The 13,450-nt window shown below is 37.6% G+C and overlaps 3 protein-coding genes across 5 annotated transcripts in view; 2 read left to right on the top strand and 1 right to left on the bottom strand.

Moving 5' to 3' along the window:
* LOC146405189 (olfactory receptor 1165-like) overlaps window positions 1-13,450 on the bottom strand; it is a 458,625-nt gene that overhangs the window by 215,426 nt on the left and 229,749 nt on the right. The gene's annotated exons all lie outside the window — the stretch shown is intronic.
* On the top strand, window positions 187-5,459 carry LOC100520424 (olfactory receptor 4C46-like). 2 transcript variants are annotated; one of them, XM_085010076.1, is made up of 3 exons: window positions 187-288; window positions 1,912-2,014; window positions 2,477-5,459. In XM_085010076.1, the coding sequence occupies exon 3, from the start codon at window positions 2,508-2,510 to the stop codon at window positions 3,435-3,437; it is 930 nt and encodes a 309-aa protein (XP_084866202.1). In that variant the 5' UTR covers window positions 187-288; window positions 1,912-2,014; window positions 2,477-2,507; the 3' UTR covers window positions 3,438-5,459. The 2 variants fall into 2 exon arrangements, with proteins under 2 accessions (XP_084866202.1, XP_003124242.2); XM_003124194.4 differs by lacking the exon at window positions 1,912-2,014.
* Window positions 187-13,247, top strand: LOC146405205 (olfactory receptor 4C46-like). 2 transcript variants are annotated; one of them, XM_085010074.1, is made up of 3 exons: window positions 187-288; window positions 8,292-8,393; window positions 10,450-13,247. In XM_085010074.1, exon 3 carries the CDS (start codon window positions 10,470-10,472, stop codon window positions 11,406-11,408), a length of 939 nt encoding a protein of 312 aa, XP_084866200.1. In that variant the 5' UTR covers window positions 187-288; window positions 8,292-8,393; window positions 10,450-10,469; the 3' UTR covers window positions 11,409-13,247. The 2 variants fall into 2 exon arrangements, with proteins under 2 accessions (XP_084866200.1, XP_084866201.1); XM_085010075.1 differs by lacking the exon at window positions 8,292-8,393.

Consider the following 13,450-nt stretch of genomic DNA (forward strand, 5'->3'; position numbering starts at 1 on the left):
GCCATCCATCGAAGCTCACTGCTCCATGGTGAACCAAAGGAATCCATTCTAAACTCCACTCCCAGGTTTTCTGTGCAAACCATTTGAGGCGCTAGGCTAGAAGCATATTTTTAGACTGTTAAAATGACTTATCTATTGTTGATGTGATAAGGAATTATCTGAAGACTCTCTTTCCTCTTGTGCCAGGTCTTTGATGTTGAAAGGTACTTATCCCAAAAGGAGGTCATTGTGAAGATGGATTAGTTGTGAACCCTCTCAAATATCATTAATATCACCCAAGACCAGAAGGTAAGGTTCTCAGTAGCGCTGATGCTGATTACAGATTGTCACTTTACATATATAATGACCCTGATTTTGCAACATTTTCAAAGAGAGTAATAATGCATTATATCTTTCCCCACTCTTCAAGAGTAAGTTGATGAATATCATTAATCTACCCTAACAAATGAAACACTCAAGATTCGATCCTGTGAAATCAGATAATTATGATCATGATACAACTACAGATCTGATAAATTCATTTGAGTAATAACAATAAAAAATAATTTTAAAAAAGAAACTGTATTTGTAGGACCCAGCTCTCTACTCCAGATATCTTTCTTTGGTCAAGAGACCCATTTGAAACCATCAAGATGAATCATGAGAATGTAAATGAAATTTAAACACACCTCACACACATGCAAAGGTATAAAGGAGACTATTAAGTGATATCAACCATACAGTATTTAGTCCAACAGGAAGATCTTTTCCTGAGATTCACTGTTACGCATACGATGAGTCTGCTGTAGCTTCTTTAAAGGAAAATTGGAGATGAATCCTCCACAGTTTCTAACATGGTTAAATGTTTGCTGTATTATTGCTGAATATGGCCATTCTTCCAACACCTACATCCATAGAGAGTCAGGAAAACAAGTGAAGGTTCTTTGTCTGCAGCATGTAGTGCATATGTTCATATATGTTTCCTCAATCAATATCCACAATTACTGAGTGCACATGAATATTCTCACTTGACATTAGAGAAAACAAACTTGTAAAGGGCCAAGAAATGTACCTGAGATCAAGAACGTGAGAGTGGGGAAAGAATTTTCTAATCTGAGTTTTATTTCTGATTCGCAAACTAACATACTCAACCACTAGGATCATCATTTCAATGCTTTTCAGGAGTATCTGTGGATTCATGATTAGTAGGGAAACTGGGGAGGAAAGATCCTAGGGTGACGGAGAGAGAAAATGAAAACAGACCTTCAGTGAAAGCAGGACCACATAGTTATTCCAAACTGGAAATTCCAATGTGTTGAACCTTGTGTATATGTCTGAGTCTGTGTGTATGTGTATTTATATGTCTGTCAATCAAATTGATTCATATATACTTGTCGCTGAAAGAGCATTATAGTAAACATAAATTTCTGGTCACATTAAAAGGAGTTGATTAATTCATTTGAGTAATTAAAAGTTTAAAAAAGGATTTACGAGTTGTGTTTATTTTAACCTAACAATACTGGACATAGTTAAAGAATTTGCATGAAAATTAAAGATAAGATGTAAAATTTGATTAATTCTTAGATCTGCCATTTATTAGCTGTTTGATTTTGTTGAGATCCATAACTTCTCTCTGATTCTGCTCTCTAGTGTGTAACATAGGTACAAAAATGATAGTGGTGATCATCTCATAATTTAGTAATGAGGATTAACCAAATGCCATTCAAAAAAAATTTTTAAGGATACAATATGTATTCACTAAGCCGCATTAAATTAATTTTATTGTAGTAAAGCAGATTTAAATTAAGGTTTAGTTAATATTATCATGAGAATTGATATTAATATTAGTTGCAAAAATTATTCTTTTAAATGATTTTAATTTTTTTCTAGTATAACTGGTTTACTGTGTTCTTTCAATTTTCTCCTGTACAGAATCTAAAATTCATTCTGTGACCAACATGGATGGAATAATACTATGTACATGTTTCTATTATGCCATTCTCATAGCATCAATTTTTAAAACTCTCTTAATCAGGTATTACAAAATTCTTGGATTGAAGACACATGGTTTACCACTTTGCTTAGAGCAGACTTTGTCTCCTGTACCATGTTCATCACCTTCCCATTACCAATGTCTTGCTATATTGAATTACATATTTAAAGTTAATTTTACGGCCTCTGTCCCCAGGCTGAGTCTCTGCCCACTTCATCCAAGTCACACAAAACGCTTCACTAGACTTGTACACAAGATTTCCTCTCTCTCAGATCCCTCGTTCCCACTTCCAATTCCATTCATATTCTCCTACTGACACTCTTATTCTCATTTCTTATACTCTCACACTTGAATAACCTTCAACAGATCAGATCAAATATTTTATCTCAAGGTATATCTTATAAGAATTTAGAATCCAGTAGAATATAGGCATTTGTTATTTATTTGATGGAGAGGCTTAAAAAACTCAAGTGTAAGCTAAAAAATAAAAGGACTTTGTTGCAGGTAATGTGGTTGACAGTAACATATTACTGCCATGGAGACTAGGAACAACGTTTCGGAGTTCATTCTGCTGGGACTCACACAGAATCCACACATGCAGAAAGTCATATTTGTGGTGTGTTTGGTCATCTATGCTGTCTCTCTGGGAGGAAATGTGCTCACCATAGTCACCATCACTACCAGCCCATTAATCGGGTGCCCCATGTACTTTTTCCTGGCTCATCTCTCGTTCATTGACGCTTGCTATTCCTGTGTGGATACCCCTAAACTGGTGGTAGACTCACTCTATGAAAAGAAAACAAGCACTTTCCATGGATGCATGATGCAAATCTTTGGGGAACATTTCTTTGGAGGGGCTGATATCATCCTGCTGACCGTGATGGCCTATGACCGCTATGTGGCCATCTGCAAGCCCTTGTACTATGCAACCATCATGAATCGGAGGCTATGTGGCCTGCTGGTGGGAGTGTCATGGCTGGGAGGCTTTCTCCATGGATTCATTCAGATCCTCTTCATCTTCAGATTACCCTTCTGTGGCCCTAATGTCATAGATCACTTTATGTGTGATCTGAATCCTTTGCTTAAACTGGCCTGCACTGATACCCACACTCTAGGGCTTGTTATTGTTGCCAACAGTGGATTCATCTGTCTGTTGAACTTCCTACTCTTGCTTGGCTCCTATGCGGTCATCCTTCACACCCTTAGGACCCAAAGCTTGGAGGCCAGACGCAAAGCCCTCTCTACCTGTGTCTCCCACATCACAGCAGTTGTCATCTTCTTTGTGCCCTGCATATTTGAGTACATGCGACCAGCAGTTACTTTACCCATTGATAAAGCAGTTGCTGTCTTCTACACTATGATAACTCCCATGTTAAATCCCTTAATCTATACCTTGAGAAATGCACAGCTGAAAAATGCCATTAGGAAACTGTTTAGTAGGAAAGCCATTTCAAGTGATATATAAATGTGCCTGGAGCCCAAATTTGAGTCACCATATCAAGGGACACAAGGAGATTTTTGTTATTTTCAGTAAAGTATACCTGTGAGCCAATGAAAAATAAATCATTAGAAAGCATGTATTCTGTCAAAAGGGGAATTAAAATGGGTACAAGAAAATGGGGGGAAAAAAAACTAGCACAAAACTTCTCAAAGAGGTGGGAAAATTCCATCAAATTGGGGCACACTGTCACTAAATTCATCAATTCATATGGATTCAAAGTTTTTATTCTAATGAAACAGCCAATAAATGCAATAAAAATATATACTGAGGTTTAGTAATAATCTCTGTTACAATCCAAAGACATAGGTAGACGCTGCCATTTTTGCCATTAAGAGCTCAGAGAACAAACATAAAAGAGTAAGTTCCAAAACAGAAAAACTGAAGTACCAGTAATCAGAATACTACTGATCTCTCAGACTATCATCTTTAGTGCTGTGATACACTGTCAGGAAATGATGACAAGAAGGGAACATGAGTAGAATAGTCACTGTTATTGACAATGGACTGCGGGACGGTGCTGCACCATATATGTATGTAATAAATAAAGTAGATTATTACATTATAGCATCATAGGAATAAATCATTTATTTTCTTAATATGTATGATGTGTTACACTATATATTCATATATCTTTTAGTGTATATACTATTAAATAATGTGTTGATTACATATAACAAAATTCTAATAGTTTTAGTGGTCAATCTCTCCATTTTTATTTTTTTTTTGTCTTTTTTTTTTTTTTATTATTTTCCCACTGTACAGCAAGGGGGTCAGGTCATCCTTAGATGTATACATTGCAGTTACAGTTTTTTCCCCCACCCTTTCTTCTGTTGCGACATGAGTATCTAGACATATTTCTCAATGCTATTCAGCAGAATCTCCTTATAAATCTATTCTAGGTTGTGTCTGATAAGCCCAAGCTCCCGATCCCTCCCACTCCCTCCCCCTCCCATCAGGCAACCACAAGTCTCTTCTCCAAGTCCATGATTTTCTTTTCTGAGGAGATGTTCATTTGTGCTGGTCCATTTTTAAATATCATGATTGATGGTTGGGTATTTTCTGTAACATTCTGTTATGTAACTCATTTATGCATAAAAAAGATATGGGACATTTAATCTCTAATTCATGAATAATGAATATTACATCATACTTCCAAATGTCCTTCTATCACTCAGATGCATTTTGTATCATCCTTGTCACCAGCTTTATTATTATTAAAAATAAATATTTTCTTTGACAGGAATTTTATTAAATTCAGTAAATTAATATTTAATTATGAATTTCAATGCTTTAAACAATCATATTGGAGTGTCCACTCTGGCATAGAGTAGGTAAAAAATCTGACTCCAGTGGCTCAGGGTTACTGTGGAGGCACAGGTTTGATCCCTAGTTCAGTGGGTTAAAGGATCAGGCATTGCCACAGCTACAGCATAGGTAACAGCTGTGGCTGGGATAGAATTCCTGGTCTGGGAACTTCCATATGGTACAGGAGCAGTCAAAAAATAGGGAAACAGACAAACAACAAAAACCAGTCATACTCGTAAATATGTGCCCACTGGAAAACAAGAGTTTGAACAAGTAGAATAAATTGTCCTTTCTAATAATTAACAAATGAATAAAGGTAAATACAAAGAGGGAAAAATGTAATAAAACATAGGACAAAAATACTACCGGAACCTAGGAAATTCTTTCTACCTTCATCTGAGACTTTTATTTAGATCCCTTACCATTTGTTTTTCTTCCTGCTTAAACTAGGAATAAGGAAAAACAAAAACGAGTATGTCATTCTATGAAAAAGCAGTTTACCCTGAGGTTCTCCCTCCTCCTAGAAAGACTTCGCCTCACCATGAAGGTGGCCTGTTTTTCCTGTATTTTTCTGTTAATCGGTTTGATTTTGGGTAACATGACATCATGAAAATCTATGCTTGACAGATGTACCTTCACGTATGCAAACTCTGCAATTTCAGAATAAATACATTCCATTCATTGCTTCCATCCTTCATTTATTAAACAACACATACTTTGAGTCCAAGGATTCTAGCAGGAACATTCATAGATGCTGGGGCTTCAGGACTGAATAAAGAAAAAAACCTGAGGGATGCTTTCACAGACAGACCCCAACAAGGGAGCAGAACATGACACCACACTGCTATCACCTGTAAGATAATGAAGCAGAGTGTGTCCTCAAAGTCTGTTGGGAAGACACACAACACAGAAATGGTGGGGCAGAAAAAATTTCAGGATGAAAAGAGATCAGAATGGGATGCAGTGGATAAAATACACTCAGAAGAATGAATAGGCATCAGGGAGAGTAACAGTGTTGCTGAGAGATGGAGCATATATCAAAAGTCAGCAGGTGGATAAAAGAATGCATAAGTCTTCGTTCCCATTGTGGCGCAGTGGATAACAAATCCGACTAGGAACCATGAGGTTGTGGGCTCGACTATTGGCCTTACTTGATGGGTTAAGGATCTGGCATTGCTGTGAGTTGTGGTGTAGGTTGGAGATGTGCCTCGTATCCTGCATTGCTGTGGCTTTTGCATAGCCTGGCGGCTGTAGCTGTGATTAGGCCCCTAGCTTGGGAACCTCCAAATGCCATGGGTGTGGCTCTAGAAAAGATGCAAAGAAGAAAAAATGCAGAAATCCTAATAAATTAAATATTCCTGTACTTGTTAAATCAACTACTTAAAAGTTATTTCCTGAATGTCCACTGTGTGGCAGGCAACATGCTAGGCACTTAGCTCCAAAAGGGACAAGAGCACATTTTGAAGTTGGAGAGACAGGAACAGAGAAGGTTAACGAGGGTGTTGTAATTGTTTGAAGGCTTAATGCTAAGTACTCCAGGGGAATTGTCCAGCGTACATAGTTTTAAACTAGAAAATGATGAAGTTCGTTTTGACTTTTAGAATGATAATTCTGGCTTCACTATGGAAACTAAGTTGAAGGAAGTATCACAGGCAGCAGATGGAAGCAAGGAGGTTACTGTAGTGATTCAGGTGTAAAAGGATTCTGGAGGCTTGAGCTTTGCCAGTGATGATGCAGAATGGGGTGGACACGGCTGCTTCTGGTCAGATCTCCTGCACTGGGCCCCAATTCACCCAGGAATAGCTGTTGTGTGACTGGGCTGCTGACAGCCCACAGCCCCATTCTTTCTGGACACCTGTGGCATATGGAAGTTTCCAGGCTTATGGTAAAAGCAGAGCTTCAGTTGCCAGCCTACTCCACAGGCACATGAATCCCCATCCAAGCCACATTCAAGACCTAAATCGCAGCTTATGTATGACAACTCCAGGACATTAACCCACTGAGCAAGGCCAAGGATTGAACATGCATCCTCAAGGACACTATGTCAGGTTCCTCACACACTGAGCTAGAAAGGGAACTAAGGAGTTCTTATTTTTATTTTACTATTAGTATTTTTTTTTTCTTGGTCTTTTTGTCTTTTCTAAGGCTGCACCCGCAACACATGGAGGTTCCCAGGTCAGGGGTACAATCGGAGCAGTAGCTGCCTGCTTACACAAGAGCCACAGCAACACAGGACCCAAGCCACATCTGTGACCCACACTGCAGCTCATGCCAAAGCCAGATCCTTAACCCACTGAGTGAGGCCAAGAATCGAACCTGCAACCTCATGGTTCCTAGTCAGAATCATTAACGACTGAGCCATAATGGGAACTCCTGCTTTGTTTTGTTATTTTCTTAATTACAAATTTTACAAAGAACATGAAAAGAAACACCCTCCACCCCAAAAAAAATATACCTATAATGACAGTTAAAAAAAAATGGGCAATGTAGTTAGTCATGACGGATAGCAAACTAAATCCTCCATAATTTATCACTGAATATCTCCTAGAATGACGAAAAGTAAAATGCCAACAAAGGAACTAAAATGTCCCTTGTGATTGAATTTAGAATGAGCTTCATGTGCTTAGATATCATTCCACATGTTTAATGTTGCCTAATGTGCCATAATAACCATCACCAAAGCACCAGAGATAAAATTGAAATTGTTTTAGAACTGTTCTTTTCTTCCAAGTGCCTCTGGTGAATGTGAAAAAGAGGTTCTGAATGTGAGTACTTTTAAATCTCTGTCATTAATTTTACACCCTCACTGCTCTAGCTCTCACGGAATAAATACTAGGTTTCCTACAAAAGGTTGTCATATTGAAAGAAGACAGAATTCTCTCTCTGCCATGAGGGCACAGGTTAACCACATCAGAGATCCTCACACTGGAACTATGCCATCCTTGCTACGCACATGACATTCAAGTTGCTCAGATACCCAGATTCACACAGAGAAAGGGGACTCACAGGGTTTGTTTCCAAGGGCAGGGAATACAATTCCCCACAGAAGATTATGGGCTCTTCCAACCTGTCTCTCCAGAATACCTGCTTCGAAGACAAAGCCTTTCCATCAAAGAAGGTAATTAATTCCTGGGAGAGAAAATAGCAGCTCTAAGGAAAAGGGCCTCGAACTTTTGTGGAAACCTCTTTAAGGATCCATGCAGGGCATGGGAACATGTCTTCTGTTTCTGTGTTTCTTTACTCATCCAGAGCACGATGCATCAAGGATGGAATGGCGCATTTCGATGTGTTTCTACCACACATTCTGCCTCCTGCTTATAGCACAGAGCCATCCATCAAAGCTCATTGCTCCGTGGTGAACCAAAGGAATCCATTCTAAACTCCACTCCCAGGTTTTCTGTGCAAACCATTTGAGGCGCTAGGCTAGAAGCATATTTTTAGACTGTTAAAATGACTTATCTATTGTTGATGTGATAAGGAGTTATCTGAAGACTCTCTTTCCTCTGGCATCAGGTCTTTCATCTTGAAAGGTACTTATCCCAAAAGGTGATCATTGTGAAGATGGATTAGTTGTGAACCCTCTCAAATATCATTAATATCACCCAAGACCAGAAGGTAAGGTTCTCAGTAGTGCTGATGCTGATTACAGACTGTCGCTTTACATATATAATGATTCTGATTTTTCAACATTTTTCAAGTTCATAATAATGCCTTATATCTTTCCCCACTCTTCAAGAGAAAGTTGTTGAACATCATTAATCTACCCTAACAAAGGAAAAATTCGAGATTATTAAATGTATTTGTAGGACCCAGCTCTCTATACCAGATATCTTTCTTTGGCCAAGAGACCCATTTGAAACAATTCAGATGAATCATGAGAATGTATGCAAAATTTAAACACACCTCACACACACACAAAGGTATAAAGGAGACTATTAAGCGATATACATCACACACTATTTAGTCCAACAGGAAGATCTTTTCCTGAGATACACTGTTATGCATAGGATGTCTCCTGTAGCTCTTTTAAAGGAAAACTGCAGGTGAATCCTCCACATTTGTTTCATGGTAAATGCTTTTCTGTATTATTGTTGAATATGGCCATTCTTCCTACGCCTATATTCATAGAGAGTCAGAAAAACAAGTGAAGGTTCTTTGTCTACGGCATGTAGTGCATATGTTCATATGTTTCCCCAATCAAAACCCATTATAGCTGAGTGCACATGAATATTCTCGCTTGATATTAGAGGAAACAAAATTGTATGGGGCCAACCAATGTACCTCAGATCAAGGAGCTGAGAGTGGGGAAATAATTTTTTAATCTGAGTTTTATTTCTGGTTCTCAAACCAATAAACTCAACCACTGGCATCATAAATTCAACACTTTTCAGGAGTATCTGTGGATTCATGATTAGTACAGAATCTTGGGAGGAAAGATCCCAGGATGAGGGAAAAAATAAATGAAAACAGACATTTGGTGAAAGCAGAACCACACAGTTATCCAATACTGGAAATTCCAATATGTTTAACCGTGTGTATATGTCTGAGTCTATGTGTATGTGTATTAATATGTCTGTCAAAGAAATGGATTCATATATATTTGCCTCCAAAGGAGTATTTTAGTACCATATCTATTAAGGCTGCATCAAAAGGAGTTGACAAGTTGAATAGTATTTAATTTAACCTAACACTACTGGACACAGTTAAAGAATTTGGAGGAAAAATAAAGATAATATGTATAATCTGAACTATCCTTACATCTGTCATTTATTAGCTGCTTGATTTTGTTGAGATTCTTTTAACTTCTCTCTGCTTCTGCTCCCTAGTGTGTAACATACATACAAAGATGATAGTGGTGATCATCTCATAATTTTGTAATGAGGATTAACCAAATGTCTTGAAGAACCAAAAAACACTTAGAGTGCAATCATTATTACATTAAACCAATTAAAATGAATTTTATTGTAGTATAGTTGATTTAAATTACAGTTTAGTTAATATTATCATGTGTATTCCCATTAACAATAGGCTCTAAAATTCTTTTAATTGATTTTTCCCATTATACCAGGTTTACAGTGTTCTGTCAATTGTCTACTGTACAGTATCTAAAATTATTTACAGTGATCAACATGGATGGAAAAATATCATGCATATGTCCCTATAATGCCATTCCCATAGCAAACAATTATTAAAACCATCTTCATCAGCTAGTATAAAATTCTTGGATTGAAGACACATGGTTTACCACTTTTCTTATAACAGAATCTGTCTCCTGTACCATGTTCATCACCTTCCCATTATCAATGGCTTCTTAAATTTAATTACATACTTAAAGTTAATTTTCTGGCCTCTGTCCCGATGCTGAGTCTCTGCCAACTTCATCCAAGTCATACAAAATGCTTCACTAGACTTGTACATAAGATTCACTCACTCTCAGATCCCTCATTACGTCTTCCACTTCCAGTAATATTCTCCTACTGACACTCTCATACTCATTTTCTCACAAACAAAGACTTAATAACCTTCAAGGAATCAAACAAGTTTTTTTATCTGAAGGAAAAGCTTATAAGAATTTAAAATCCAGTAGAATATAGGCATTTGATATTTATTTGATGGAGAGCCGTAATAAAGGTAACATGTAGCTAAAAAAAATAAAAGCACTTTTTTTCAGGTATTGTGGTTGACAGTAACATGAACTACATGGAGACTAGGAACAATGTAACAGAGTTCATTCTACTGGGACTCACGCAGAATCCACACATGCAGAAAGTCATATTTGTGGTGTTTTTGCTCATCTACACTGTCTCTCTGGGAGGAAATGTGCTCACCGTGGTCACCATCACTACCAGCCCATTAATCGGGTGCCCCATGTACTTTTTCCTGGCTCATCTCTCGTTCATCGATGCTTGTTTCTCCTGTGTGGATACACCTAAACTGGTGGTAGAATCACTCTATGACAAGAAAACAACCACTTTCCATGGATGCATGATGCAAATCTTTGGGGAACATTTCTTTGCAGGGGCTGATATCATCCTGCTGACCGTGATGGCCTATGACCGCTATGTGGCCATCTGCAAGCCCTTGTACTATGCAACCATCATGAATCGGAGGCTATGTGGCCTGCTGGTGGGAGTGTCATGGCTGGGAGGCTTTCTCCATGGATTCATTCAGATCCTCTTCATCTTCAGATTGCCCTTCTGTGGCCCTAATGTCATAGATCACTTTGTGTGTGACCTGATTCCTCTGCTTAATCTGGCCTGCACTGATACCCATACTCTAGGGTTCTTTGTTGCTGCCAACAGTGGATTCATCTGTCTGTTAATTTTCCTAATCTTGTTTGGATCTTATGGGGTCATCCTTAACTCCCTAAGGAAACAAAGCTTGGAGGCCAGACGCAAAGCCCTCTCTACCTGTGTCTCCCACATCACAGCAGTTGTCATCTTCTTTGTGCCCTGCATATTTGAGTATGTGCGACCAGCAGTTACTTTACCTGTTGATAAGGCAGTTGCTGTATTCTACAGTATGATAACTCCCATGTTAAATCCCTTAATCTATACCTTGAGAAATGCACAGCTGAAAAATGCCATTAGGAAACTGTTTAGTGTGAAAGCCATTTCAAGTGAAATATAAATGTGCCTAGAGCCCAAATGTGAGTGAATAAGAGGCAAGGGTCATAAGAACATTTGTGTTAGTCTCAGCAAGAGATAAAAGAAATAAAACACTACAAATCATAGAGTATGCCAGAAGGGGAATTAAAATGGTGCAAGAAAATGGGGGGAAAAAAAACCTAGCCAGGACTATTCTCTTTGCATTTGGAAAATTCCATCAAATTGGGGCATACACTCACTAAGTTAATCAATGTATATGCATTTGAACTTTTATTCTAATTAAACAACATAGGAATTAAAAATATATACTGGTTTTTAGGAATAATCTCTGTAATAATCCAAAGAGTTAGGTAGGCTCTGCTGTTAACGCCATTCACAGCTGAGGGAACAAACAGAAATGACTAAGTTCCAAAACAGAAATACTGAAGAACCACTCATCCGAATATTACTGATCGCTCAGACTATGTTCTTAACTGCTGTGATACACTGTCAGGAAAAGATGACAAAAAGGTAACATGATTACAACAGTCACCAGTCATAGAGATGGTCTGAGGGACCGTGCCGGACCACATACATATCTAATAAACAAATTACATGTATATCCGCATATGAAGAAATACTTTCCTTTATATTCTTCATATGTATGATATATTGCACTATAGATTCATCTCTGTTAGCATACATACTATTATATAATTGGTTGACTACATATGGCTAAATTCTAATGATTTTATCAGTAAATCTGCCCATGTTTAAATATCATGGTTGATCATGACACATTTTTGATAGCATTGTGTTGTGTAACTCCTTTAGGAATATAAAAGATACGGCCCATTTTAATCTCTAAAACATGAATAATGAATATTGCATCATGTTTCCAAATTTCCTTCTCTCACTCAGAAGCATTTTGTATTGTCTTTGAGACCATCTTCTGCTAATAATCCACCAGAAAGAGGGATGATTCAAATAAAATAATATTAGGTTGGTTAGGAATTTTATTAAATTCATTAAATTAATATTTTACCAGGAATTTCAAGTTATTAAACAATCATATCAGAGTTCCCACTGTGGAACCATAGGAAAAGAATTTGACTGCTGCGGCTCAGGGTCACTGTGGAGGCACAGGCTCGATCCCCACTTCAGTGGATTAAAGGACCAGGCATTGCCACAGCTGCTGTGGAGGTAACAGCTGTGGCTAAGATTCAATCCCTGGTCCGGGAACTTCCATATGCCATGGTGCCATCATTAAAAAAAGAAAACATATTTAACATTTGCATTTTTATGATGTCTTGGTGTGGGCCTGTTTGGGTTCTGTACAGTAGAAACTTTACAGAATACTGTCTACCCAGCGATAATGGAAACACACAAAAATCATTATATATAAAAAAGGAAAAAACTAAACCAGTCATACTCATAAATTCTGTACTCACTTGAACACAACAGTTTGAATAAGTAGAATATTTGTGATTTATCACAATTACCAAATGAGTAAGTACAAAGCGGGAAAATTTTAGTAAAGTATAGAAAAAAAGAAGTTACAGTAGTAGGAAATTCTTTCTACATTCATCCAAGATTTTAATTATATATCTTCTGGAAGCACAATTTGTATTTGTTAATGCTTAAACTAAGAATAAGAACAACATTAAACTTGAGTATGTCATTCTACGAAGAAAGAGTTTACCTCGATATTTCCCCTTTTCTTAGCAAGATATCATCACACGATGAATGTGGCCTGTTTTCCCACTATTTCTCTGTTAATCAGTTGGCTCTTTGGTAACATTACATCATGGAAAGCTGTTTTTGACAGATGTAGCTTCACTCATGCAAAATCTGCAACTTCAGAATAAATATATGCCTTTCATTGCTTCGGTCCTTCATTTATTTAGGAACACATACTTTGAGGCTAAGGATTCAAGCAGGCACATCAAAACATGCTGGGGCTTCAGTACTGAATAAAGAAAAAAACCTGAGTGCTGCTTTCACAGAGAGACCCCAATAAGGGAGCCAAAAGTGACTTCACACTATAATAACAGTGAGATATTAAAACACAATGTGTCAACAATG

This window comes from Sus scrofa, chromosome 2 (genome assembly GCF_054392235.1).
Source record: "Sus scrofa isolate SSC_HxYL_T2T_F1_AM1 chromosome 2, Sscrofa_HxYL_maternal_Yorkshire_Landrace_v2.0, whole genome shotgun sequence".
NCBI lineage: Eukaryota > Metazoa > Chordata > Mammalia > Artiodactyla > Suidae > Sus > Sus scrofa.

What these genes read in the sequence shown, in the direction of transcription:
- LOC100520424 (XM_085010076.1), top strand. Translation starts at nt 2,508, where the DNA reads ATGGAGACTAGGAACAACGTTTCGGAGTTCATTCTGCTGGGACTCACA.
- LOC146405205 (XM_085010074.1), top strand. Translation starts at nt 10,470, where the DNA reads ATGAACTACATGGAGACTAGGAACAATGTAACAGAGTTCATTCTACTG.